Below are 25,406 nucleotides of genomic sequence, written 5' to 3'. Positions count from 1 at the left end.
TCTATATAGAAAGGCTCAAACAGATGGACACTTATGCAGCGAGGATCCACACCTTTATTTAGATTAGTCCAAACAGACACTATGCTGGAGCTCCTTAAGAACACAGTCTCTCCACAGGCTTCCTGGAGGCACAGAAAAGAGAGGGTATGTTGTGGCCATAACGGCAAACAGTGAGAGCTCATCCAGGCTGCTGAGGTGACCTCCTTTCATGGTCCCTGGGTCCTGTGCTCTGAATTCTGTATTTACCCTGCTTCGTTGCTGGCACTGACCAGGAGAAATGGAAAAGGGCACTAAGAGTAACAAGGATAACACCAACACAACATGACATTAACCTTAACCTTAACCTTAATGCAGAGAAGGAATTGAGGGATGGCGAGAGAACTGGCTGTGCAAGCCAGCTGGCAGAGAGAGATCTCCTGAGAAGCTTGTACTATTTTTTTTTTTTTTTTTTTGGTACGCGGGCCTCTCACTGTTGTGGCCTCTCCCATTCCGAAGCACAGGCTCCGGACGCGCAGGCTCAGGCTCAGCGGCCATAGCTCACAGGCCCGGCCGCTCCGCAGCATGTGGGATCTTCCTGGACTGGGGCACGAACCCGTGTCCCCTGCATTGGCAGGCGGACTCTCAACCACTGCACCACCAGGGAAGCCCAGAAGCTTGTACTTTTAATGCATCCCTCAAGGTTTTCATTTGCTAAAGATCAGTAAGAGGCTTAAATAAATGGCTTCTGGGATGGAATTAATTCTTGGGTTTCATTGACCAGGAGCTGCAAGTCAGAGGAGATGTTGGGAACCAGTTCTCTTTAATTCTCTCATGAGCTTCCTTTTCACCCCACTCATCAGTTTGTACACAACATTTCTGCTGTGAGTGATTTAGAGTCTGAAGGAGTTATCAAATTCTAAATGACGGTCTGAGTTGCCCTTTGCCAGTAACGTGCTGCTTGGGACCACATTCCCCACATGTTCAATTATTGTTGACATATAATGATAACAGTGGTTTTCTTCTCTTGGAAGGGAAGGAATCCAAAACCTTCAAAGTAAAAAGGAAGCAAGCTCATCTGGTTTTCACCATGCTTAAGATACTGAGGTAGAAACACTTAATTGATGGGAACACCTTCCTCTCTCTTTTTCTGCCATGTGGTGGTGGTGGTGACCTCGGCCATCCTCCACTCCTGATTGTTTTCTTTGACACCTTTTCTTACAGCACCTGCTCACTCCCTCCCACAAAACCCCCTTACAATTAGGTAGATGCTATCACTCTTTTTCAGAGGGCCGCTAGGTTTAATTCCTGTCATCAACTTGAGGAGTACAGATACATAGAGGATGTGACAAAAGTAGACCTCATCTATGGTAAATTCCCTCCACAGGGATGATAGTATTCACTTACAAGAAAAAAAGTCGTTAAAAGAAAAGTGGTTGCCAGTGAGTGTATGGTTGAAAGGCTCAGGAATATATATCTGTCTCAGACTCAGCAACACTAGCCATAAACATGAAATACTCCATTCAGATCCCCTGTACCTCTCCTTACCTTCCTCAGAGTTGCCCATGTCTGCTTAGCGTGCCTCAATTAGGAGCTGCAAAATTCAGACATCTCTCTGTGTTGACATCTCTCCGTTTTAACATCTCAGCAATCTCTGGGAAACCTTTCAGAGCATCGAGAAGGGATATACTTCCAGGTTTGGGGGGAGTCCATGGTGCTAATTAAGAGTCTATGCGGAGGGAAGAATAGGACATGTAATGGCCCATTCATTCCTGAGTCATGCTGCACATGCTTAGAAAGTGCCCACTGTGTACCAGAAACTGGGCTGGACACTGGGGGACAAGGTGAATAAGATGGTCCCTGCCCTCACAGTGCTCACAGTTTATGGGGAAACAGATCAGTAAATAGATAATTATAAAACAATATTCTAAATGCAATGATGGCAATCTGAGCAAGGGGACAGGAATGGATAAATGAATGAATACTTTAAAAGCGGTAGAGAGGATGTGCAATATTCCCATTTAACCAACTAGAGACGAAAGTCCTCTGGTTTGTTTAAAAGCCCAATAAAAAGCTACAGCTTTCCTGGATTGAGTCAGATTGTATAGTTTAATGAAAAATGATCTGGGTAAGGTCCAGCAGACTTGGCCTCTTTTCCACCATAGTGCCAACTCCTCAATTAACCAGCACTGGAAATCGCAGGTAAACTGATCAATCACCTCCCTGTGCTTTAGGTTTCTCCTTTGCAAAGTGGAAATAGTGATTCTTCCTATATTACAGAATTATGATGGAGAGAAATGAGGAATGGATGATAAAAATGGCTCCTAAAATACATCCTGATGATGACAGTGATGAGAAGGCCTGAAGGGGAAGCAACCCGAGCCCTTCTCCATCTAGGCTTGTGTCTCTGCCCTCGACTTTCCCACCTGTGGAGAGAGGAGGTGATTGCACCTTAAGGTGCGAGTTCTGCCCTTACCTTTCACATCCACCCGACAGTCTACTGACGCCTCCCCCAGGGGGTTAACAGCCTTGCAGATGTAGATGCCCCCGTCAAAGGGGCCAGGCTTGTGGATTTCTAGGGAGCAGATTCCCAGGTGAGTGAGGGCTCTGTACTTGGGATTGCCTTGGATATCCATCTTGTTCTTTAGCCAGATGATCTTTGGCTGGAAGATAAAGATGAGGGGGGTGAGTCAGGAGCAGCCAACAGGACTCCAGCCCCCCTGCCAGAGAGACAGCTTTGAATCTCATGCCCAATTGCCAGCAGGTCATTAAGTGACATCTTCATATATGAGGAACAAACACTAAAAGCAAAACTGGAAACATTATCCACATCAGCCTGTCTTGGACACCAGTGCCCTGAGTGTTCCTACGTAATGTGCTGTGGAACAGGCAGATGATGGTGACGGGAGCAAATGTTTTGGTTAGAATGTTCTTCGACACAGCTAAGGTTAGAGCAGAAGCAGAAAGCAGCACAGCCACCCACAGACCTCCTTGCTCACCTTGGGGGAGGCATGGATGCAGCAGAAGAGCTGGGTGTCACAGCCAATGACTGTAGTGCAGTCTGCCAGAGGCTGGGTGAACTTCGGGGCTTCTGAGAAATCTCACTGGACAAACCCCTCAGTCTTGTAAACAGTAGCCGAGGGGACCAAGAAGGGCCTTGCTGTAGTGCCTGAGAGCCCCATCCGTCTTCAACTCTTTCTCCTTAACTCTTCCTGGCTCTGAGTCTCAGTGCTTTACCTGCTTTCTGGATGTGGGCCGGGTCGGCAGTGACAGAGGCTGTCTGGCTGAGCCCACACTGGTTCTCAGCAAAGACTTGAAATGCATAGGAGTTGCAGACGATGAGGTCGGAGACTGTGCGGCTGGCGCGGTGATAGCGCTCCAGCACCGTGAGCCACAGCTGTGGGGCCCCGGAAGATGCCCGGAATGAGACCCCTGTTTTGGCAGCTCACTCCACCCCAGCCTAGTGCGTGGAACTACCAGAGTCCCATTCCAGAATGTGCTGTTCCTCCCTCCCTCCATCCCAGCTGGGCCTCACCCCAGATTTGGTGTCAGCCTTTTGCACCACGTATCCCAGGAGTGTGTTCCCGTGTCTTGGGGCAGAGTCCACTCCAGGGTAGCGCTGGAGCCCCAGACATCCACCAACTTGATACTCTGAGGAGAGCCTGGCCTCTTTGAAAGGGCCAAGCATGGCAGCGGGCATGGCACGCCTCACATGCCAGGACATTACCAGGAGGGGCCCCTCCGCTTCTGCTCAGCCACCCCTCCCTTCACCCACCACTGCGTCCCACAGCCCCGCTTCCCCGGCTCTCTGTGCTGATTCCTCTTCAGGCTGGGGTGGGAGCCCCCAAGGACCACGTCGTCTCCCATTCCCCCCACTGTACCGATCACCAGGGTGTCAGTGGTGGCGGTGGCCTCCAGCCCGCCCAGCTGCACATGGAGCTGGTAGTGACCCAAGTCAGCACACTGGGCCTCTCGGATGAAGAGGTTGGAGTCCCGCTCCCCATTCCGCATGCTCACATGACTGGCGTCCAAGGCACAGCCGTCATGCGTGCACATGGCTTGAGGTTGGGGTTTGCCCTGAGAAATGGGGAGAAGGCTGTGAGCTGCCCCGAGAGGCCTTTTGCCCCTCCCGGCTGCAACAGGGGTCAGATCCACCAGGTCCACGTGGTGACTTGACTCGCAGCTGCAAATTCCTTGAGTGAGAGGTTGGTGGACTGTCCCAGCGGACTTCCATCTCTCAGCAACAGCCTCAGGATCATGGGAAAGGGGGATGGCTTTGAGTCTCCCCGCCTCTGAGAGTCTAGGTCATGGACACTCAGGGCAGCTGGGACTAAAATTAGCTGCCCAAACTCCTGAGAGCCCTCCAAACTGAGCGCTCCCAGACCCCTGCTGACTGAAGGGCATGGATTAGCCTTACATCATCACCTGGGCATGCCCAACCTGACCTGACCCCAACACCCGCAGGAGTGCTGATGGAAGGGCTGTTTGGCCTCACACTCGGTGACATGCCCCTTCCATTCAAGGCTAGGACGACTGTCCCACTGCTAGCAGGACTCTTGTTTTTTGTTTCCAAATCAAAACCCTGGCCTGGCTCCAGTCATGGACCCAGCGTGGGGCTGTCATGATCACCTGGAACGGGATTAGTAGATTCAGAGTGTCTCCAACCTTCTGGATGTAGGTCTGCCTCTGGGCCTGAGGTAGCCAGATCTTGGGGTGCTCTGAGTGATGGAAAGAGAGAGAACGGGGTGGTGAGCCTCCCTGGGGGGAAGAGGAGAGTTTAGAGGAAGTGTAAGTGGATGCTGCATTTAGCTGTGCTCCATGGCCAGGTGACCCAGGCAACACTGAGCAAATTAAGCCCTCTCTCGGGGAATGGGAAGATAGCTCCCATTGTCTCACTGGGATTTAGGGATAAGCAACCAGCTGTGGGATCCTGTAGAGAGAGTTAGTCTCAGCAGAAAGAGCACTGAAGCGCGAGCCTGACACCTACTTCTTTTAATTGGTAACTCTCCACCATCGACTTTTCATCAACTGAGATTTCTTTTTTGTTTGTGCACAGACCAGTCCAGTCCGAGTGGTCTGTCTTTCCACTCCTTTTCTACATTTGTCCTCAGCAACACTCCTTTTTTCAAGGCCACTTTCAATGTCAATCCTGACCCCCAAGTGTCCGCCCCGCTCCCCAGTTCGGTGCCAGACCCCGAGGAGAAAGCTTTATATTCTGCAGGCAGAGTCAACACCCTGGCCCCACCAGGACAGCACTGATGTCACTGCAGAGGGAGCTGGCGTCTGGTCCCTTCTCTGCAGGGCTGCCCTGTTCAGGGGCCTGCACAGTGTCTTCCAGTCTGTGGAGGATCACTTTGTACAGTCAGAATCTGGGACAGATTAGGTCCACTGCTTACTCCCCCTTGATCTTCCAGGCGTGTTCCAGTGAGAAGAGAGATTAGATTATGTTTATTGGCTTCCAGGATGAAGACAGGAGATGCTCAGGAAAGTGCTGAGTGTAAGTTTGGGGAATGACCAGGTGTAAGTTCCTCTCAGGATGCCTCCGGCAGCCTTGGCTGAGGAAGTGCAAACATCCCACCTGGGTTCCTTTCGGGTCCTAGCTGAAATCTACTCCATTTTCCAGGCTTCTGGTGCTACTGCTTCCTCCTTTCTCAGGCAGAGACAGTCCCCCGCTGCTGTAGTCTTACAGGGGGTGTGACAGTCTCAGTTCCCACCAACTCCCCAGCCTCCCCGCTCCTTCATTCCTATCAGTTGGAAGAACTCCACCCCAGCACACAACTGTGGCAAACAGCTTGATAGCGATTCCAAACTTTTTGATAACACACATTTCCCTGTAAATACATCCCTGAACATTCACCCTAATGTATGTATGTTTATTTACAAATTGAACTGTTTAAAATGTACATTACATAATGCAGAATTTGAATGGTGAAATTGAAAATAAATCAAACGAAGGGTCTACAAAGCTCTTCCTACACCTCAGTTTGTAGATCGTTGTTTAGAGACCAGGAACTTCCATAGTCCGCCCTGATTAGCATCTTGAGATAACTTGGGCTTTGTGGATGAAGATAGACAGAAATATTCAGTGCATGCTGTCCATTTTATTTGCCTAGTTTCCTTTTTTACCGTGTGGCTTACGTTTTAACCTGGGTTGTGCTGTCTTAGGCTGCGCCTCACCCCTCTACCCTGACAGAAGTGGGAACTGTGTGGTACAGGGCCTCCAGTGCTCTAAGCGCTGTCCTGCCCATACGGCCCAGGGCCTGAGGCCTCAGCAAGGACTCAGCTCGGAACCCAGGCAGCTGAATGACCCTGCTCGGCTGCCCTCTGTTCGACTTTGGCAGTTTGGGTGGAGGCGGGGCATGAAGAACAGAAGAAGTGTTGTGTGATGTGTTCCTTTCCTGTGGCCATCTTGGCAAGCGACCAAGGAGTTGAGAACAGGCGGATATGACTTCAGGGTTTTCTGCAAAAAGAGGGCGGCAATTGAAAAGGAGGGTCAAAACTTCATCTTGTTGGGCTTGGTTCCCCACTGCTGAGTGGGGACCTAACCCTTCACGCTTGCCGGGGAGAGGGCTGAGGAGAAGCCGGCTCTGCTGTCCCTTGCGCTGCCTACAGAACCTCTGAGTTAGGAAGGACCTTGGTGAGCACCCAGAGCAAGGAGAAGACTGGAAGGAAAGGGCTGGGAGAGAGAAACAGCTTTGCTGTTGACCTCACGGCCGGTTGTGAAGTCGTGCTGGCACCATCTAGGAACGTGTGTCTGAAGGACCTGTTCTCTGAGCATGACAGCATATCTGTCCACCTACCTGCCCTTCAGTGTCCACCTGGGACTGGGCACCACAGTCAGGGCTCCTGCAGTGATCTTGCCCCTGGAGAGAAGAGGCCAAGAAGGGAAGGCAGGGGGCCACACTCAAGGATTAAAAAGGCTGATGTGAGGAAAGGAACCCAGGCTGTCACGCCTGGAAGAGGTGCCAGTTGAGCCCTGCTCTGCTTACACCTCAGGTAGGAAGGGGGCTTCTATAGGTAGGTGCATGCTGATGTATATAGTATTTGTTCCCACTTAGTCTTTCCTAGAAAAGTATCTTGGAAAAGGTTAGCATTGTTTCACTTGAACTAAGGAGAATAAGGAAAGAAATAAGTTTATGTGGAACGTAAGCTAAGATGGGGGAATTAGGAGGAGGATGAGCAGAATGGCCCTGAGATCCAGAGGGGATGCCAGCAGGGGGCAGAGACAGAGGAGAAAGGCTGACAGCCAGGATGGTGGATTCTTCCTCCCTGGAGGGCTCCCGGGCCAGTTCTTTGCTTAGAAGTGGGATTCCCTGACAAGATGGTGAATCAGTAGGGGACAAACTTAAGTTACTATTTGGAATGTTCTAAGTCTGAGGACTAGTAGGCGAGGATTCTGCTCTCAGCAGTCTCCCAGCCCCAGTGGGAGGGCAGAGGATGGGCTTAAGGCTAAAGCCGCTGACAAAATATGGGAGGTGACAGTGTGTGACAGCTCCAGGTGCCTGGGCTGCAGCAAGCTCTTCCCCAGAGCACCCCAGGCCTTGAATCTGCCCAGCAAACAAGAGCAATCTGACCCCTTGCTAAGAGTGTTAATAGGAGGGCTCATCTGGGACATCTCTTTTCACACATCCACAGTCAAGCGAGGTGTTAATTGTACTGACCTTGGAGAAACATGGCTTTCCCTGACGCCCAAGGTCTTTCTCCTCTTCATATGCCAGGAGGGATGTGAACCAAAGGCTACAGCCCTAAAGCAGAACCTCGGGTTTCTAAGACCAGGTCTGAGACAGCCGCAGTTTGTCTATGAGATTTTCTCCCTTCATAGAGTCTCAGGTAAAAGACATTTTGAAAAGTCCTTTGAGAGCCCTTGGCTTCTGAGCTGTGTTGCTCTCAGCACTGAATTTCTCTCAGACAGAATACTGTCTTAAAAAGGAGCGGAGAGGAAACTACTTAAAGTCCAGAGATCTCGACTTCTCTTCATTAGAAAATCCTTCCTAATTCTACCGAATTTCATCCTGCTGAGGTTTATGCCCATTTCCTTATTCTCTGCTCATGGGAAATAATTGTTCCCATCCTCTCATAACTTGGTTTCACATGGCTAAAGACTTTCTGCCAGCGATTCCCTGAGGACTGTGTAGTTCAGATTGATGGTATTAATTATGGCCCAGAGAATAAAGGAACAAGATAGACACATTGAAATAGTGGAGGAGTGTGTGCGTGTGTGAGTGTGCAAGACTGTGAGTTCGTGTGCATGTGTGCACACACATGCACAGGCCTGTGTGAGTGAACGGTTACCAAAAGAGGGCAAATGCACAAGGCAAGCTATGGCTCCCAAAAAACCCCAGAGATTTCCAGGGATCCAAAAAATACCAGCATTTCTTACAGAAGCATTAGCAGATGCATAGGGTGTGGACTTGACCTTATCAGAAACTTGTCTGGAGGAGTGTGGTGGGAAAGAAATGTGGTGACTTCAAAAAAATAACCCTAAAAACCTTGTGAAGGACAAGAGTGTCACTTCCTTGAAGGCCATGAAACTAAGATCAGAAAAAATAAAAGGACATAGAAATAGGCAATACTTCTCTGAGGAAAAGACTCCATCACCCTCTCCCCTTGTGGCAGTCTCCCCCTCATGCTGATGACGGTAGCCCTGGCTCAGTGTCACTTTCTCCAACATTTCTCCAGTCATGATTCCTGCTCATTTCAACACCCAGACTTCCAGTCCCTGCAGGGCCGCTCCCAGCCTTGCCTGCCACTCCTCCAATGAGTTTGTCCTCCCCTGCTTCAGCCCATGGTTCCTTTGGTCATTGTCTAGACCAATAACTATAGCCACTATAGAATCTGAATTTCAAGCGTCCCACTCTCTCAGCACCACCTCCATGACAGGGATGGCTAATTGCTCACAACAATTTGTACATATTATCTCTTCCATAGTATAGGGATCTCTGAGAAGGAGCAGCCCCACTTGCTGTATGACAGTGAGACTAGTTCTTGCCAGTGAAATGTGAGTGGAAGTGATGAGAATCACTTCTGAGTCGAGGCTTTTAATGAATGAGTTTTCTATTTCCCATCTGCTAGCTGCATGCAGGCGATCACGGGGCCCTAAGGCATGGCGGAGCCACAAGATGGAAGAGGCCCGGGTCCCTGAATTAGTGCTGGAGAACTATCTGCTGAGTAGGAACGCTTGCTTTTAGTTGTTTTGCTAGTAAGGAATAAACATCTATTGTATTTGAGCCTTAAATTCTGAGGTCGCATAACCTAATGAACAGTCTCTATCCCTTCAGCTCCCTCCCTCTAAAGCTCTGCCAGCAGTGATCCTTCAGCCCACTGAGACCTCTGATCCATTATCTTCCCACCCCTTCACTCTCCATCACCCCTCCATGTTACCACTTTCTTTCCCACCCAAATTAGATTCCATGGTCATCGTTAGACTCACTCCCTTGCATACCCACTCAAAGCCCTAATCCTTTTCCACTTCCTAGCAATACCCAGCCCCAGTTAAATACACCCCCTCAGTGTCTGCATCCACACAGCCAAACACGACTGGGGAAAAATATTACAAAACTATGCTGACTTTAAATTGATGGCCATTGCCTCCAAATGGACCCTGGCAGATCTGCCAGACTTCCCTAATTCACTCAATCTCCTGTTCTCCTGGGTGACTGTTGTGCACCCTCTTCTAAAACTTCCATACCTTTTCCTGAATCCTTATTCTCAGTTGACAATCTTGCTAGTGTCTAAAGCCTGCCTATAGCCTATTCTTAACTCAGCAGCCAGAAAAGTCTTAAAACCTACACCTGATCATGCCAGATCTCACCTAAAACCCTGCGCTGGCTACCCATCTGTCTCAGGGTTGAACCAGTGTTCACAATGGTCCTGCTACCTCTTTGACTCCAAACCTGCTATTCTCTCCCTCACTCTGCTACAGCCACAGTGGCCCCAATCCATAATGCACACTCCTGCCTCAGGGCCTTTGCACTTACTGTTCTGTCTGTGGAAAACCTTCACTCTCAATATCTGCATGCATTGTTCTCTGGTCTCCTTTAGGTTGCTGCTCAGATGACCTTATTAACAAGACTTTCACTGAATATCCTGCTTGAAACAGCAAGTACACTTCCCACCCCAGCACTTTATACCCTCCTCTTTCTCTGCTTTACTTTTCAGCATAGCAGTTTTCACTTTCTGATATTTTATATATTTTATTTGCCTATTTATTATCTATCTCCTTACATAGAATGTAATCTCCACAAGGGAAGTTATTTTTGCCTATTTTGTGCATTTTTGTAACAGTGCCTGACACATAATAGACACAAAGTAAATATTTGTAGAAGGAAGAAAGAGGATAAGAAGGGACAGTGGGAGGGTGGGAGGGAGGAAGGAAGGATGGTCACTTCAAGGCTAGGGATTCAGCTTCCCAAGCCTGGAAGACACAGAACAGTCCAGGCTGAAAGAGGACACAGGGTCAGTTGGAAGCAATCGAGCTGAGATCAGCAGACGGGCCCTCCTACTGGGTCTCAGAGTCCCGTCTTCTCCGTGTCAGGGTGCAGTCTGTCCCATATCTCTCACTCTTTCGGAAGCTCTCCTCTGGCCCCTGCCCAGCGTTGCCTCCAGGACACAGTGCCTCTGTGCAGTGCTGAGAGTGACAGAGGATGGTTTCCCAATGCCAAACACCTACTTCTGCTTCTTTAGCCATGGAGCAGTCTTTCTTGACTAAAAGCTCCGTGTCGGCCAGTTGCAGTTCATTTTAATGTCACAAACATTTTGATGCCTGCTCTATTTCATGTGTACTCACATGCTAGCCACTGTGCCCTTCTATGTCCCATAGAGCTCCCCATAAGGAAGAGGAGGCATTAAGAGGAAGGAAAAGTCCTTGGTGCTCACAGGGAACTTGGGGGCCATCTAGTCCAGCACCATAGCACCCCCCTGAAGACCTCTGGCTAGGCTTCAGTGATGCTCTGAACTCCCTGAACTTTGTTGAGTATTTTTCTTGGAGCAAGAATCCACAGCTTTCATCAGATTTTCCTAGGGATCCATATCCACCAAAGGGTTAAGAGCTCTGATTTAGTTCAACCTCTCAATTTACAGATGAGAAAATAGAAGCCAGAGGGGTGGATTGACTTGCCTTGGGTCACAGGACAGAGCTAGGGTTTGAACTCATGTCTTCTTTTCCCAACTGGATAACAGATGCAAACACTTTGCACAATGTCACAAGGAGTCCTTGCTGCTAGTGACCTCTGGCATGTAGGTGGGTTGAGTCACTGGGTGCTGGTGGCCCTGAGGCCACACACAAGATCAGGGCCCTTCAGGCCGCACTTGGGGGCTGTGGCCAGGGGCCGTCAGGAGGGAGGAGTGTGGAAGGGATGAGCACCCTCCCCCAGGATTTTGTGGAGACCAGTGGTCAGAGAGTCAGCAGTCCTGGCTCTCATTCTCCTTCTGCCTGTGACTTATTCCCTGGGCCTTTTCGGGAAGAAACTGATTCTCTGCCTCAAGACCATTCCAGCCTAGTATGTTCCCAATAACTTCTGCTCTCTTTACCTGTTTTTCAGTGGGGCAAACTTGGTCGGCTCTCTGCCCCTGACATACAAATAGCTTCTGAAGACCCAGCATCTTCCATCAGGATGATAAGAGGCAGCAAACTTTCCCTCCACAACCCTATTTGCAGGGAGAACTCAGTCTTTATCCCTGACTTGGAAATAATTTATTATCTATTCGTATCTTTGTTTGGCCTCTTCCAAGGCACTTTGGATTATCTCAACAATCCTTTCGACTACCTTACCAGGTCGATACTATTACTCACCATTTTACAGAGAGGAAATTGAAACTGAGCAGTCCATTGACTTGGCCAAGGTCACGGAGCTGCTGGAGGTGGCCCTGGGAATTGAGTCTAGATGCTGTCTTCTTTTCTTACCTCTCCTTACCCAGGGATTCCACGGTGTCTCGTTTGTGGTCTTTGCATCCTCTGCACTCAAGACTCCAAGGGGCCAGAAGTGGGGACTTTGTGCAGGGAACTGTCTTAAATGTTTCGTGCAGCCCCCGTAGTTGCTTCCGCCGATTACCTCGCAGGAGAGGGGAAGAGCCAGGCTCCCGTCTTCCACTTCTGTCGGCTGAGCCAGGTGCAGTGGGAGCCACCCAGGGTAAATGTCACAGAGCTGTTAGCTACAAAGGCCTCAGCCAGGGGCAGTCTGGGGGCTGGGCAGCAGGGCTGCTGGCAGGGAACTCTGGGGCTGGAAGGGGCACCCACCACCTCCTAGTTCGAAAATGCCTTATGTTGAGAGGCTCACAGAGACCACAGAGAGGCAGCCAAATTCTTCTTCCGGACGGTCTCTGCTTCCGTGGAGCTCAGGCTCAAATAGGCTAGGGTTTCCCGTGGGAGCCAGTGGAGATGTAGGTAGGGTAGGTGGAGGACCCACGGCTCTACCAAGGGCGAAGCGGAGCGTCACATACTGTTCACCACTTAGCCTCCCGGTGGCTCTAAGCTTTTTGTTTCTTTCTTCTCCAAATCCAGATGGACACCATCTCACCCCTCATTCCCTTCCTGACTGGCGTTGGTATATCAGGTCCCTGTGACAGACGTATTTTAAAGGTAAAAATACAAACCTATCATTATCAGTCACTGTAAATTGCCACAAACATCATTCACTGACTTTTCAGGTAAAAAGCAAAGACCCAGCAGAGACATTTGAGCAGCAAGCTAGAATCCACCAAGGAAGGGGGTGGGGGCTCCAATGGATGCTTCCCCATCCTAAGTACCAATCCCGTGAAACCATTTAGATCCGCAAAACCTATGGAGGTGCAGTCAGGGCGGTAGCGCATCCTCCCAACTCCCACCGCTCACTTCCCATCCCCATGGATCACCTTCTGTGGGGGGCAGGAGCTGGGGAATGGGGCTGACGGCCCCCCGCCGAGGTGAAGCCTGGGCTCCGTCAGCATCCGCTAGGCTGGCTTCTTTCACTTTCAGTGTGGATCCGAGGCCACCTCCAGAGCTGTGGCTGCCTCCATGCTGGGCCACCCCAAGGCTGGGCTCCAGAGAAAGATTTTCACTGTTGGTGGCGAGGGAGGGGCTGAGCACCTGCTCGCCAGCCCGGCCTCCCCAGGGTCCCAGCCACAGGGTTATGTAACAGGGCTGGCCTGTTCCCACCCAGCTACTCCCAGACGGCTGAAGCAGGGGCCAGGGGAAGAGTGGGGAGCGGACCGCAGCCCAGAATAGCTGCAGGAGGAGGACCCGGTAGTCCTGTTATCTTGGGAGAGAGAACCGACACCTCTCTCACAACACCAGGGAGGGAGGGGAGCGCTCGAGCTTTTCAAACAGCCCCTCCCCACCCAGACCATCCAAATGGGGCCTCTGGCTTCTGGCAGGAGGATTGGGTGACATCTCGGCTCCTGACCTCCAGCTCATCCAAGGGTGTCGAGGTCCAAGGAAGGGGCCCCAGGATTAGCTGATTCACAGGCACACCTTTAGGTGGTCTCTCCCTCTCTGCTCCCACATTCGCTGAGTTGTAAAGTCTCGCCAGCTCAGCCTTTATGGGGGCGGCCCCATCCTCTCCACTCCCCCCGTGGCAGTGCAGGGCAGGGTCTGCACACTGGAGCCAGACCCCCCGGCTCACTTTGGCTCCATCACCAATTGGCTGTGTGACTTGTAACCACACATCACAGTCTCTCTCAGGTCTGTTTCCTCATCTGTGAAGTGGCGATAACAGCCATAGGGTTGCTGTGAGGATTCAAAGGTAATCTGGGTAAAGTGCTTAGCAGAGTGTAGCCGACTAAGTGCTCGATAAATGTAAGCTATTTTTAGGTTGGGCCAGCACTTGTCCCTTTCAAAGCTCCCTTGCCTATGAGATAAAGTACAAATTAAGTGAGAGGCAGCAGTGATGGAGGGGAGAGCCAGGAGCATAAGGTTAGAGGACTTGAGTGTGACTCTGGGCTCTACTACTCACTCATTTGCTAGGTGACCCTGGGAAAACCACTTACTCTGAACCTCAGGTCCCTGGTCCATGAAACAAGGGATGATGATGCCACAATTGTGTTGAAGATAAAATGGTAAAAGTATATGAAAGTGGCCAGAGCACAGTAGGTGTTACATACTAACGGTCCTATGTGATTTCTAGGCTCACCAGACCATCATTTATATGTTCTATGCACTCCATCCAATCAATCTGGTTTCCTATCATACTCGACTTTCTCATCTCCAGAAGCTGGCATCCCCTCTGTGAATATATATATATATATATATATATATATATATATATATATTTTTTTTTTTTTCTTTAGGCTTAAAGAGCAGTTTTAGGTTCACAGCAAAGTTGAGTGGAAAGTAGAGTTCCCACATTCCCCCCTTCCCCTCCTCTCCTTTATTTTTTATGGAAACAAATGAGTATGGTTGAATGAATGAGCTCCTTACTCATTTCTCCCCTTTAGCCGTCAAATTGGGGGCAGTCATTAGGATCCTGGGAGCCTGTTACTATCTTGGGGTGTGGGACAGAAGCCCAGAACTCATCTTTGCAACCTGTATAGGGACCGAGGGCTAGGACAACCTGTAGACACAGCTGGTGCCCAGGAAGCTGTTTATCAGGAGCTCGGATGACTGAAGAGGGTAACTGTGGAGCTTGACCTCAGGCTGGTGGTGAGAGGCTGCGCTGTGTCATGTCAGGATTTGTGTAAAGGCCTCTTTGACCTATTTCTCTCGTCTGACCCAGCCAAAGCCCTTACGAGTCCAGACAGTACACCAGGGGACTCCAAACACCCCCTCTTATACCCCACTTAATCCATGCTTTGATGAGGAGATTGGCCCAGGCTTTTGGTCTTAGCTCCTTGTTGCAACTGAAGAATCAAATAAAAAAGGCAGACTCCTAGGGTCTTATCCATTGGAAAGGCTAATTTAATAGGTCTAAGTGGGAAATGCATTTTAAAAAAAACCTACTGATTCTGTTGCAGGAAGTCTTAGAACACTATGTTAGATAGAATTCCAGAAAATAAACCACCTTGGATAACCTCCTGGGGGAGGGCTCTTCCAGCAGACATGGGCTCCTCAAGAGCAAGGTCTCTGCCTGGTCATCTTTAGACCACGACGCCAGAGCAAGCATTAAATGGAAATACCCGCCAGGACGGAAGGCTGAGCAGTCGTGAGGCTTGGCTAAAGGCTCAGTGGGGGTGGGCAGGAACCTCCCCTAAAAGAAATATTTTGGAGGAGGAAAGTTGCAACTCTTTGAAGGTCCTTAAATGAAATGGGTCAGGAAGGACTACGAGTAAGTGCAGCAGGAGAAACGTTAAGAGGGGCAGATGGAAAGGTGTGGAAGGTAAACTCCTTGGTGTTACTTATCAACCTGCTAGAAGAACATGGAATTCAAGAGAGTAATGACATGCCGCTGCGTGCAGAAGGAAGAGTGTAGCGGTTGAAACGGAGAAGCTGTACGGGGTGGCTCAGCTACACTTTCCCGGAGTAAGAACAAGAAAGCTGCTTTTACAAATACCCATGGGAGGCAGATCTTTGTGAGCATAAAGCAGAAACAGGTGAGTAGTTTTTCCTATAAATTACCTAATACCTTACATGCTATAAATGAATAGTCCTGGCTCTTTAACTGACTTATTCTCTGGTTGCTGGAGTTTGATTTTTGAAGCTAGAAAACTGGAAAAGCTTTCATATTAACAAACTGTAGCTTAGTCATTTTAGTAGGTCAGGTAACAAAGTCCAGTCTGTTTTATTTCTAACCCAAATATTGCAAATATACAGAAAATTACCAGTACAAAGTTAAACACACCCAGATTTATTTACATAATGCTAAAGAAATTTGAGTTTTATTTCCATTTTGTGGAATTTTATTCTAGGGTCTGGCTTTTTTGTGTAACCGACATTGGTCATTGAAACTTGATTATCCCACCTCACATGCAATTTTCTGTCCCAAGGGAACAGAAAACTTGGGTTTTTAGCATACATGCAGTAACGATCTTAATACTGCTTTACACTTTTGTACTGACAGCTTGGGGTGGAGGCAGAGAAGTTACAGAGCAAGGAGGGACCACATGCTGATAGGGAACAAGAGACAAGACAGGGCTGGACAACAGGCACACGGGGACCCTGAGCATTTCTGTGCACGAGGATAAGGAGGGTGCCATCAAACCCCTCCTCCCTAGACGTCCAAACACAGGAGGTGGGCAGAACCACCAGGAACATTTAAGTCACCCGACCACAAACTGAGGGCATGCGGAGGATGAGAACTGCATTAAAGACTTGGGACATATCAATAAATCATTAACATGTACACTATACAGTTTATACATGTATATATGTACACACACACATATATATATAGAAAGGTACAGATTAGTTTAAGTTATCCTATATAAACAAGGACGCTTAAAAATGTACCAGTGTGAAAAAATGCGTACAGTTAAGTTGTTGAAGACAATTTCTAATTAATGTTCTGATTCTTATTGTTATAATGCAAAGTAGCCAAGAAATCAACATGTTCCTGCTATTTTAATCATCCTCCATGAGGGTGAGGCCTGGGCTCTGCTAGGGCAGGACAGCACTGCCAGAGCTGCCTGAGCTGGGCGGATCAGTGGCAGATGGAACAGAAAGTCTGGCACCTGCTGAGTGCCAGTGCTGAAAGTCTGGCCCTCCCTATCACTCCATCATGTGGCAAATCTTAAACTTTGGTTTTTGTCCAAAGGACATGTAAGTCCATGTTAATCTTCCTGCTTGAGGGAAGGTAGTAGCAAAGTTGAAAAGCTGAATCTCTTCCTATTTTAGCAGTTCCAAGTATCTGGGCTTCATGTGAGGCAAGGGGGCGGTACCAAAAATGAGCAGGGCGAGCTCTAAGCCATTGCATACAGGAGCAGGGCTCTTTAAAGCTCTCCGAAAAGGAAAGAGAGAATCTCTCTACCTGAATCATTTGCCTAGAAAATAAAGAAATGACTCAAGTCACGACAGTCCTGCCACCTGGGGTGGATGTGAACTGCCCTGTACTCCTCTCTCTATCCTTGTACTGTGATGAAGGCCATGGGAGAACCAGCAATGGTTTACAGAGCCAGCGGTGGCCAGTTCATTACTTATCTGTCAGGGATGAAAGGCCAGCTTGGGCATGTAGAGGCCCAGAGGCAAACCTAAGAATTACAGAGACGCACACTGGAAAGCCTATTCAGAGGCAGACAGCAAATTCTAAGTTTTAGTTACAGCTAATCTGTTGAATCTCTTAAGCCCAGCCTAGAACTGCCACAATCCTCCAAACGCTTTCATTCTTCTAAGGGGCATTCCCATTCAATGAACAGCCTAGGTGTATGCATCCCTGGTCTCTGGTCTCACTAAAAACCAAGAGCCCCCTTACGTCCAAGACACCTGTCCACAGAGCACGAAGGATGATGAGTTCTCCGCCTGGATTTTACAGCTCAGGTCACTTTGGACGGTCTAATATGTCCAACCTACCTTACAGTGCTAACTTCTATTGTTGAAATAATCTTTTGCTATCAAGCCTGAGACTTTACACAACTTTACTTTCAAAGATAATTCTCCTAACCTAACATCGATAGGACAAATTGGAAATCTTCTTTTCTTAGAAGCTGTCATGGATTTAGGCCGTTTTCCTGTCTGGCTGAGGGCATACACTTGTGTGAGTGCAGGCTGACCCAGAAGGCTAACTAGCCAGGCTTGTTAGCAGTCCTCAAACCAACTGAGCTCGCTAGCCAGCCAGTGGTGGGAGGACAAGAAGAATAAAGAGGGTGCCTCATCAATGGAGATTCCATTCCTGCACTCTTCAACAGTGACCCTCAACAAGGTGAGGGGCGGTTTCTAAACACATATTCAAAATTACCATTACTTTTGTTTTCAACCATGAACAACAGGAGAATAAACTCTTCTGTTTACCAAGGTGGCAAAAAAGAGCTAAATACTGCTCTGCAAGAAATGTCACTGATCCGCATCCTAAAGAATAGCAAGTCATCTATAAGAGAGCAGCCCTCTCCAGGTGCTCAGCACTGGCGCGCATCAAAACATATACGAGATCTGAAGACAACCACTGGCGGTGCTCGTAACACACAGGGACCCTGGCGACTTGCTCCGTTTTTGTACCTCAGCTCTATCTCTAATGGGGATTACAACCCCCGCCTTTTTTTTTTTAAAATCTCACGAGAATGTTGTAAGGTTCAAATTACATAATGCAAGAGAAAAAGTGCTGTGAAAACTGCCAAGTTCTATAGAAATATCATTATAGGCAAAGAGCCCTAATCTTATACGGTTAGAGAAGAATATTAACTTTCCTATCTTAAAACTAATCAGAGAATTACCATGTATCAGCACACCTACCCGAGCGGGTATATGTGGGGAGAAGAGGTGTATGGTTTAAGTAGGTCTTTTCTGGACATCAAATTCATTTTGGGCAGGAGGTGAGGGCGACCGGGGACAAAAGCCGATACTTAATCATTTGTGAGCTGGTATATCTTTGGAATTACTTTTAATTTAAAAACCTTGTAAAAGGAATGAGCTTTTCCTAAAAGACTAGTGTTCTCTGGCTCTAACAAGTATTAACTCTCTTTACAAAAACTGCCCTAACTTTATAGCTCCCTGACTCATTTAAGTTTACTGCAGTTTCAAAGTCTCTAGAATTCTCCATCCATTCCCTCCCCCACTTTCCCTGCGGCTGTGAATCCATTCTGGTGAGGAGAGAACTCAGCCATCTGCTCACGCATTCTGACAACAGTTAATTTGGCACATTTACTTTTTCCTGACTTTCTAGCCATAAAGTGAACTAGCAACAAAACGGCAGTTTATCAAAGAATGTCCCAATTATAATTATTGGGAGAAACTGTGACCGGCACAGTAGGTATGCTAAGACTGAAAACGTGCTACTATATTCCGGTATAGCAAATAGTCAAGCTGTATTAAAACTAACGATTGCAGCTTTCCATCACTATATGGCCACCCCAAAATCCATCTTGCTACATTTTCTAATTTATCTCATTTTTAAAAATGTCAAAAGGAAAATTTTTTTAAATTTAAAATACGAACTTAATGTATCACACGAAACATCATCTACACTAGAAGTGTGTTTTTCAGTTGGTTCAGCCAAAAGTTTCATGCCAACAAATTACTTGGCAAAGCTGGGAAAAAGGGCAGAGGAGGAGAGTCTGGTAATAAAATTCTGATTTTTTTAAAAAAGCCTAAATCTGATAACATGTCTAGTCATGGCTCCTTGCAGAGCAGCAACCTAAGAGGAAGCAAATAAGCAGCCATTCTAATGATTCACCAAGGAGCCAGCACAGCAGGCAGGAGGGGACGCAGAAGACTGTGACGTGCCATCCTCAGGGGCTGCACGGCCCATGCCACCAGCCACTCCAGTGAAGAGCTCGCTCAGCCTGGGCACACAGCCCGGGCAAGCCTGAACCCAGACCTTGAGCAAGTCCACTGGCACACACACAAAGCATGGCTTGAAAGATCTCGGAAGAAGCAAGAGTTTCTCCTTTAATAGGTGCTAAATCTAGTCAATTCTCTGCTGCTCCCTTTTTCCTGCCCCAAATTAAAAATATTACCCTTTAAGTTTTCCTGATTTAGTGTCTTGGAAGCACATGTAAGTTAGTTGCCAAAGGGCAATTAATGAGGGTATTGCCTAATTAAACAGGGGAAAAGAAAAATCACTGTGGCCTATGGTCCCTGAAAAAACAACAACAACAACAACAAAAAGCAGGGATCTGTGTGAGGAGCTGGTGTGCAGTGTTCTTGGAGCGGGGCTGTCCCCAGATGGAGAAAGGCTGCCCAGGCTGTGCCAGTCATCGCAGCCTCTGTGCTCATCTCTGCGGCTGCTTCGTGTTGCCAGCACAGCCCAGGGACGGCACCAAGTGCTTTGTGAGAGTTGATGCTGAAGCTGGCAGGTGCCCTGGGGCAGGCGCCATGCAAAACATGCAACAGTGGGGTTAGTGAAAAGTTCCCTTCAATTCCATTTCATTTCCCTTAAAAAACAAAAACAAAACCGAAAAGGGCCCGTACCTTGCAAAAAGACAGAACTTGAAATGAAAAGTTAAAGAATTAAAAATTTTCCCTCTCTTCTCAGGGCCAATTGTAAGAGTGTTTAGGGTCCCCACCCCCCATTTCTTTAGTGTAGGTCCTTTTGGCTTTGATGGAAGCAGCAGAAACAGAGCTGGGTCCCTCGCAATGGGAAATTTATTTCCCCAAGTCGGAGCCACAGGGAGTGTAAGAGGTACTGCGGTTCCATCATCTGTGCTCAGTCCCAGCTCCTTTGAGGAGCTATTCCAGGAGGTCCTGAAAAGAAAGACATAGGCCATATTATTTACAGACCAAAAAAATCCCTATTTTGAAAGCCATTACCTAGTTTCTGGGCTGGCCAAGTCTTACAGTCATTAAATTGCTGCTTCTAGCTTATACCCTCCTTTGCTTCAATCATTATCTTGATCATGAGTAAGAAAAGATCACTCTTTTTTTTTTTTTTTTTTTTTTTTTGCGGTACGCGGGCCTCTCACTGTTGTGGCCTCTCCCGCTGCGGAGCACAGGCTCTGGATGCGCAGGCTCAGCGGCCACGGCTCACGGGCCCAGCCGCTCCGCAGCATGTGGGATCTTCCCGGACCGGGGGACGAACCCGTGTCCCCTGCATCGGCAGGCAGACTCCCAACCACTGCACCATCAGGGAAGCCCAAAGATCACCCTTTTTAAAAATTTCTGGACCACCCCTCAAGAAGAAATAGTCTCACCTCATCTGAGTCATCATGATAACCACTTTTATGAGTGTGGGAGGTTGTGTCCAAAGCATCCACACCATCCACACCGTTGGCCTCCGCATGCTGCTGGAGCACAGAGTATCGATGCACCAGGAACCTGCGGGTGGAAACCACCGTCAACTCTCACATGGGGAGGAGGGGTGCATTTCTTATAGGACGGTGGATTTTCCAAGTTTTACACACTTGCAGAATGAGTCACACATATAGGAAGCACAGCCCGTACCTGGCATATGGAAAATGTAAGGAAAGATTTGGGCCTGATGTTTCAGTAACATCACTTCAACTAGTTAGTTTTTGCCAGGGGCTGACTCAACCGTCTGCCCTCGGTGGACTTTCTGGTTTGATTGATTTCTGTTCCTTACCTTCCCCCACAGACGTACTTCTTCACAATGAGCACTCCTGCTACGACTGTGACCAGCATCAATCCCACAGTAGCCAGGATAATCGGAACAGAATTTGACTTGGAATTCTTGATAAATTAAAACACAAACACAAACAATTTTGGGTGTGCATATTCTCAGACAGAATTCAAAGAGGCTGCTCATTCCCCTATTTCTCTGTTGAATGATCTGCAGTCTCTAGGCACCTAATGATGATACTTTCCCAACCCCCGCCCCCAAGATGAACCATCTCAGTGCTACCAGGAGAATATCACAGCTGGCAGAGGGTGACCAGAACTTCAACTGCCTTAAAGCTGTCAGAATGGTGCAAACTCAGTGGCTTCCATGTCAAAGTTACACTGGAAGTCGTAGCAACTACCTAGATCAAATGGTAATTGTGACTGTTCCCCACTACCACTGTTTATAAGTCTTGGAGCTTTTAAGGGTGAAGCAGGAAAGGGAGACTATGATAATAAGTGGGCTGAATGAATCTAAAACAGGGCCAATTACCTGGAAAGGAGCTGTGCCAATGTTATGTTAGGCAAGCCATCCTATGACACCGAGATTTATCTTTTACTTAAGTTGTTGTATGTTTTTACAAATAAGCTTTCCGTATCATTGTTTGAGTGTGACCTACCTGCTTTTGGGTGGGAGATAGGGTGTGTGTGTTTTCAATGTATCCAAGAGGAGGCGGAGCTGGATTCTGGGACAAGTTGTGTCCCTGTGGGCGGTAGTCCTGTGCAATCACACACACAAACACTCTGAGGACAGCCACCAGGAGTGCAGGGCGGGGATGCAGAGAAGGAGGAACTTGCCCCCGACAAGTACACACACCCACACATTTTTCTCCCACTGCCTTCTTAATCCCACCCCTTGTCAGGCCCTCATCCCTTAGAAGGTTAGATAGGAGGGAACTGCAGATTGTCCACCTCTCAATTTCCAGATTAGGAACCTGGGGCCCACAGTTTACTGCCCCAAGTCTCACTGCTGGGCCAGTGCTTCTTTATCAAGAGGTTTCCTCTTTACCATATCCCCATATTCCAGCCAGATAGTTCAGTGCTACAGAACTGTAATCAGCCCTAAAACTTGCTTCTAAATCAAAACCAGCCCCTTATTACCATAGTTCAGTTTTTCATTCTGAACACACTTGACATGACTCGGCAAAGAGATCCACCCTACCTATGGTCCAGTGCCCTCCCTTCCACATGTGTAAAACTCCAGCCCTTTACAGCCAAACTTCTTGAGTCTTTTTCCTAAATGACTCTGAGCCTCAGAAATTTCCTCAACCGTATGCATCTAGGACTTGGAAACTTTACTGAATACCATTTTTTTTTCCCCAACAAAAACGTTTTCGGTAGATGAGCTTAGCGTTGGGTTATGTGACCATCCCTCATCCTGACAGTTTCCTGTACGAAGGGAAGCCTGACAGAAGTAGTCTGGCCACTTGTACTCAGTAACAGAGTTCTTGACACTGTAACTTTGACTATTCCTGGCAGAACGTGAAACCCCACTTGTATCTAAACCAGATCTACTTTAACATACCTGCTTTTCTGGACTCAGAAAGTTGCTTGTGCACTTCTTTTTCAAGTCTTTCACTTCTCGAGCAGGATTCACTCCGCCCTCGCATCTGTCTCCTGGAATTTTCCGGTACCTGAGAGGCAGAGAAAATTTGTTAACAGAATACAAGGATGTACTTCTGGATTCTTGCTTACTTCCTGAAGACAAGATTTTAGAAGTTGCAGAAAAACTTCTGGTCATTACACCATCTTTCAGGCCTTGGGGGAGATCTGCAGGGATGTTTTGGGGATATTCTGTGTAGTTTCAGTCCTTGGACAGACCACACATCCCTTGCCTTGCTGCAGGGTCATGCCACCTTTCTGCCTTAAGAGACTGTGTCAAAGAACTGTGACCAGGGAATGCAGTCAACACGCGGTACATAAACCACAGGGGAGGGGAGTGTTTATCAGGGAAGGAGGCAGTGAGCCTCCTCTAGAGCAGCGCTCTCTACTGTGGTGGCTATTTACACTTAAATTAATTAAAATTACTTCAGTTCCTCACTCACACTAGTGTCAACAGCCACAAAGGGCTAGTGGCGACCGCATCAGACACAGCAGATTACAGAACATTTCCCCCATCACAGAAAGTTTTAGTAGACAGTATTTTTCTAGAGTGCTCTCAACTACTGCTCAGAACTATGCGGAGAGACGCAGCTTTCACTCTGCACAGTGGAGACTCAGTCCCGATACGGGAGAAGCAGGCATCTCACCCATTTGTCGTCAGGTGCTCTTCTCTCCCGTACAAACAAAACTCTAGGTCGTGGCCCTTGAGTTCTGGCTGTTCCACACACTTGGAGTCATTTTCTGGACGGAAGTAGCCAAAATCACTGTAAGAATCAGCAAATAAGGTATCTTTCAAAGTTGCTGAAAGACAGGAAGCGACTAGCAATGAAGGCTTTATATGGGGCAGTGGATGGTCAATATTCCAGTCTTGGGTTGCCAGAAAGAAGCTAAGGAAGCCTGTGACATATAAAGAGGTCTGTTTAGGAAAAAAAAGCACATGGGGAGGGCTGAACTAAGGGAAAATAGCTTATGGATTGGGCTTCAGACTCAATAGCTAGGAGTCCCACACAGACAGCTCAGGCTCCGGGAAGGGAAGGAGGGCAGCCTGCAGGGGGTGGGGACTCACGTGACTAAGACACAGAGAAATAGTACATCAGCAACAGATCTAAACTCTGGGACACTCAGCAACTCTTTTATTTCTCTCCAAATAACTCATTTACCCATGTTCTACCCATGGCGGGTATGTTAAACCTTTCCTGCCTTCCCCACTTCCGTGTCCCTCTTAGTTTCTTAGATGGTCCCTGCCACCAATGTGAATGCCTGTTCTTGCCCTCCATTCTATCCCATCTCTCCATAGCGCCACCCATCTGCTCTTTCTCTGCTTTCCCCAAAGAAATGACACGAGTGGCCTCGGCCCCATCCTTCCTAATGCCCCTGGGCGGGGGCTCGTTCCATGGACAGTGTGGCAGTGACCACTAGTCCCACTCACCTGGAGGCTTCTCCTTAGCCTGAACCTGTCCTCTTCCTTCACCATCCTCTCCTTTACTGGCCAGATTTCTTAAAAAATATTTTTTCCCTGTTCTGTTGTACTCATTTACTTTTTATTCTATGCATTTGGGCTTCGGCCCCCTTCTGCAACCTTGAAAATGAATGTCTGTGGCCCCCCAGGGCTCACCAGTCATCCAACCTAGGGGGCTCTCTCTGTCTCGTTCACTCTGATCACCTATTCTGGGGCACTTGCCACAATGCTGTGCCCCACCCACTGAGGCCCTGAGAGCGGCACTCGTCTGTTTCTTTGGTCACTGCTTGCTCTGCTCTCTTCCTAACCCGTAAGTGCATATGTTCTCCAAGATCCTACAATTCATTCTCTTACTCCCCCTTCATGAGCTTAACTATTTGTTGCAACTAAAACTTCTAGGTTTTACCTCTCTTGAGCTCTAATCCTACATTTCCAAATACCTGCTGGACACTGCCATCTAAATCTGCTGACAGAACCTCAAATAAACAAAACATTCAAAATACATCGCGTTTCCTCCTTCATGCCAGTCCCTCCGGTCATTTCCTCCGTTTGTCCAGGACACTACCTTCCTTCCCACCATCTAAGTTGGAAACAGCCTGAGCACCCCCATCTGGACCCACTCACTTCATCGTGACTACTGTAACTTCCCCTCATGGCCTATCTTCCAGCACACCCTTCCTGATCACGCTGTTGGGGTGGTCTAAGCCCACATCAGTCCACGGGCTTTAACGACCTGCTTCTTCCCAGATGTGCATGGTCAAATCCTACGGCTCGTCAGGGCTCAGCCCAAATGCCACCTCCTCTACAAAGCCTTCTTTGACCCACCTACCTCCTTTCAGCTCTGGATGGAATAGTCTCTCCCTTTTCTAAATCCCCAAGGATCCCACCTTCTGTTTCAAACATTATTATGTGCATCTTACCAGGAGAGTCTATAATAAACTTCCTGTTATCACTTTGCACTGCCCTGTGCATAGAAAATATTCAGTGAATATTTGGTGAATATATAGATGCTGCTTGTACTTCAAGGCTTTCTGACAAATATTTAAGGGAGAGGGTAGAGAGAACAAAAGATACAGAAGACACCACACCTCCAATAGCAAGGAGAAATTTCTGGCAAAAATTTTATGTGTTCAATCCAAAATTTCAGGGACCATACCCTTCCCACTCACAAAGTACACATTTCTCAAGCACATGGGGTACAGTGGGCAGGCTCTGGAGCTGAATGGCCAGGTTCACATCGCAGCTCTGCCACGTGATGGC

At 48.1% G+C, this 25,406-nt stretch overlaps 2 protein-coding genes across 6 annotated transcripts in view; both read right to left on the bottom strand.

Annotated features, from left to right (window-relative positions):
- Positions 1 to 31: 31 nt before the first annotated feature.
- On the bottom strand, positions 32 to 14,184 carry MYBPHL (myosin binding protein H like). The gene is given in 9 exon segments (XM_073810041.1): positions 32 to 2,639; positions 2,976 to 3,136; positions 3,214 to 3,373; positions 3,512 to 3,558; positions 3,561 to 3,645; positions 3,853 to 4,053; positions 4,606 to 4,694; positions 12,826 to 12,939; positions 12,942 to 14,184. Coding segments are annotated over 9 exon segments (1,155 nt in total). The 5' UTR covers positions 12,970 to 14,184; the 3' UTR covers positions 32 to 2,369.
- Positions 14,185 to 15,631: 1,447 nt separating this feature from the next.
- The window catches only part of SORT1 (sortilin 1), a 73,659-nt gene continuing 63,884 nt past the window's right edge, over positions 15,632 to 25,406 (bottom strand). For 3 of the 5 annotated variants that reach the window (XM_019919466.3, XM_019919465.3, XM_033862492.2), the window contains 6 exons: positions 23,335 to 23,451; positions 22,611 to 22,719; positions 21,706 to 21,804; positions 21,051 to 21,157; positions 20,662 to 20,785; positions 15,632 to 20,215 (listed from right to left, as the gene is read on the bottom strand). In XM_019919466.3, the coding sequence (XP_019775025.2) occupies positions 20,201 to 20,215; positions 20,662 to 20,785; positions 21,051 to 21,157; positions 21,706 to 21,804; positions 22,611 to 22,719; positions 23,335 to 23,451 (571 nt within the window). In that variant the 3' untranslated portion in view covers positions 15,632 to 20,200. The remainder of the gene's footprint in view (positions 20,216 to 20,661; positions 20,786 to 21,050; positions 21,158 to 21,705; positions 21,805 to 22,610; positions 22,720 to 23,334; positions 23,452 to 25,406) is intronic. The other 2 variants (XM_019919468.2, XM_019919469.3) reach the window with 1 other exon arrangement.

This window comes from Tursiops truncatus, chromosome 1, assembly GCF_011762595.2.
Source record: "Tursiops truncatus isolate mTurTru1 chromosome 1, mTurTru1.mat.Y, whole genome shotgun sequence".
Classification (NCBI taxonomy): Eukaryota; Metazoa; Chordata; class Mammalia; order Artiodactyla; family Delphinidae; genus Tursiops; species Tursiops truncatus.
Note: the sequence above shows the minus strand (reverse complement) of the source record. Positions and strands in the feature narration are given on the sequence as shown.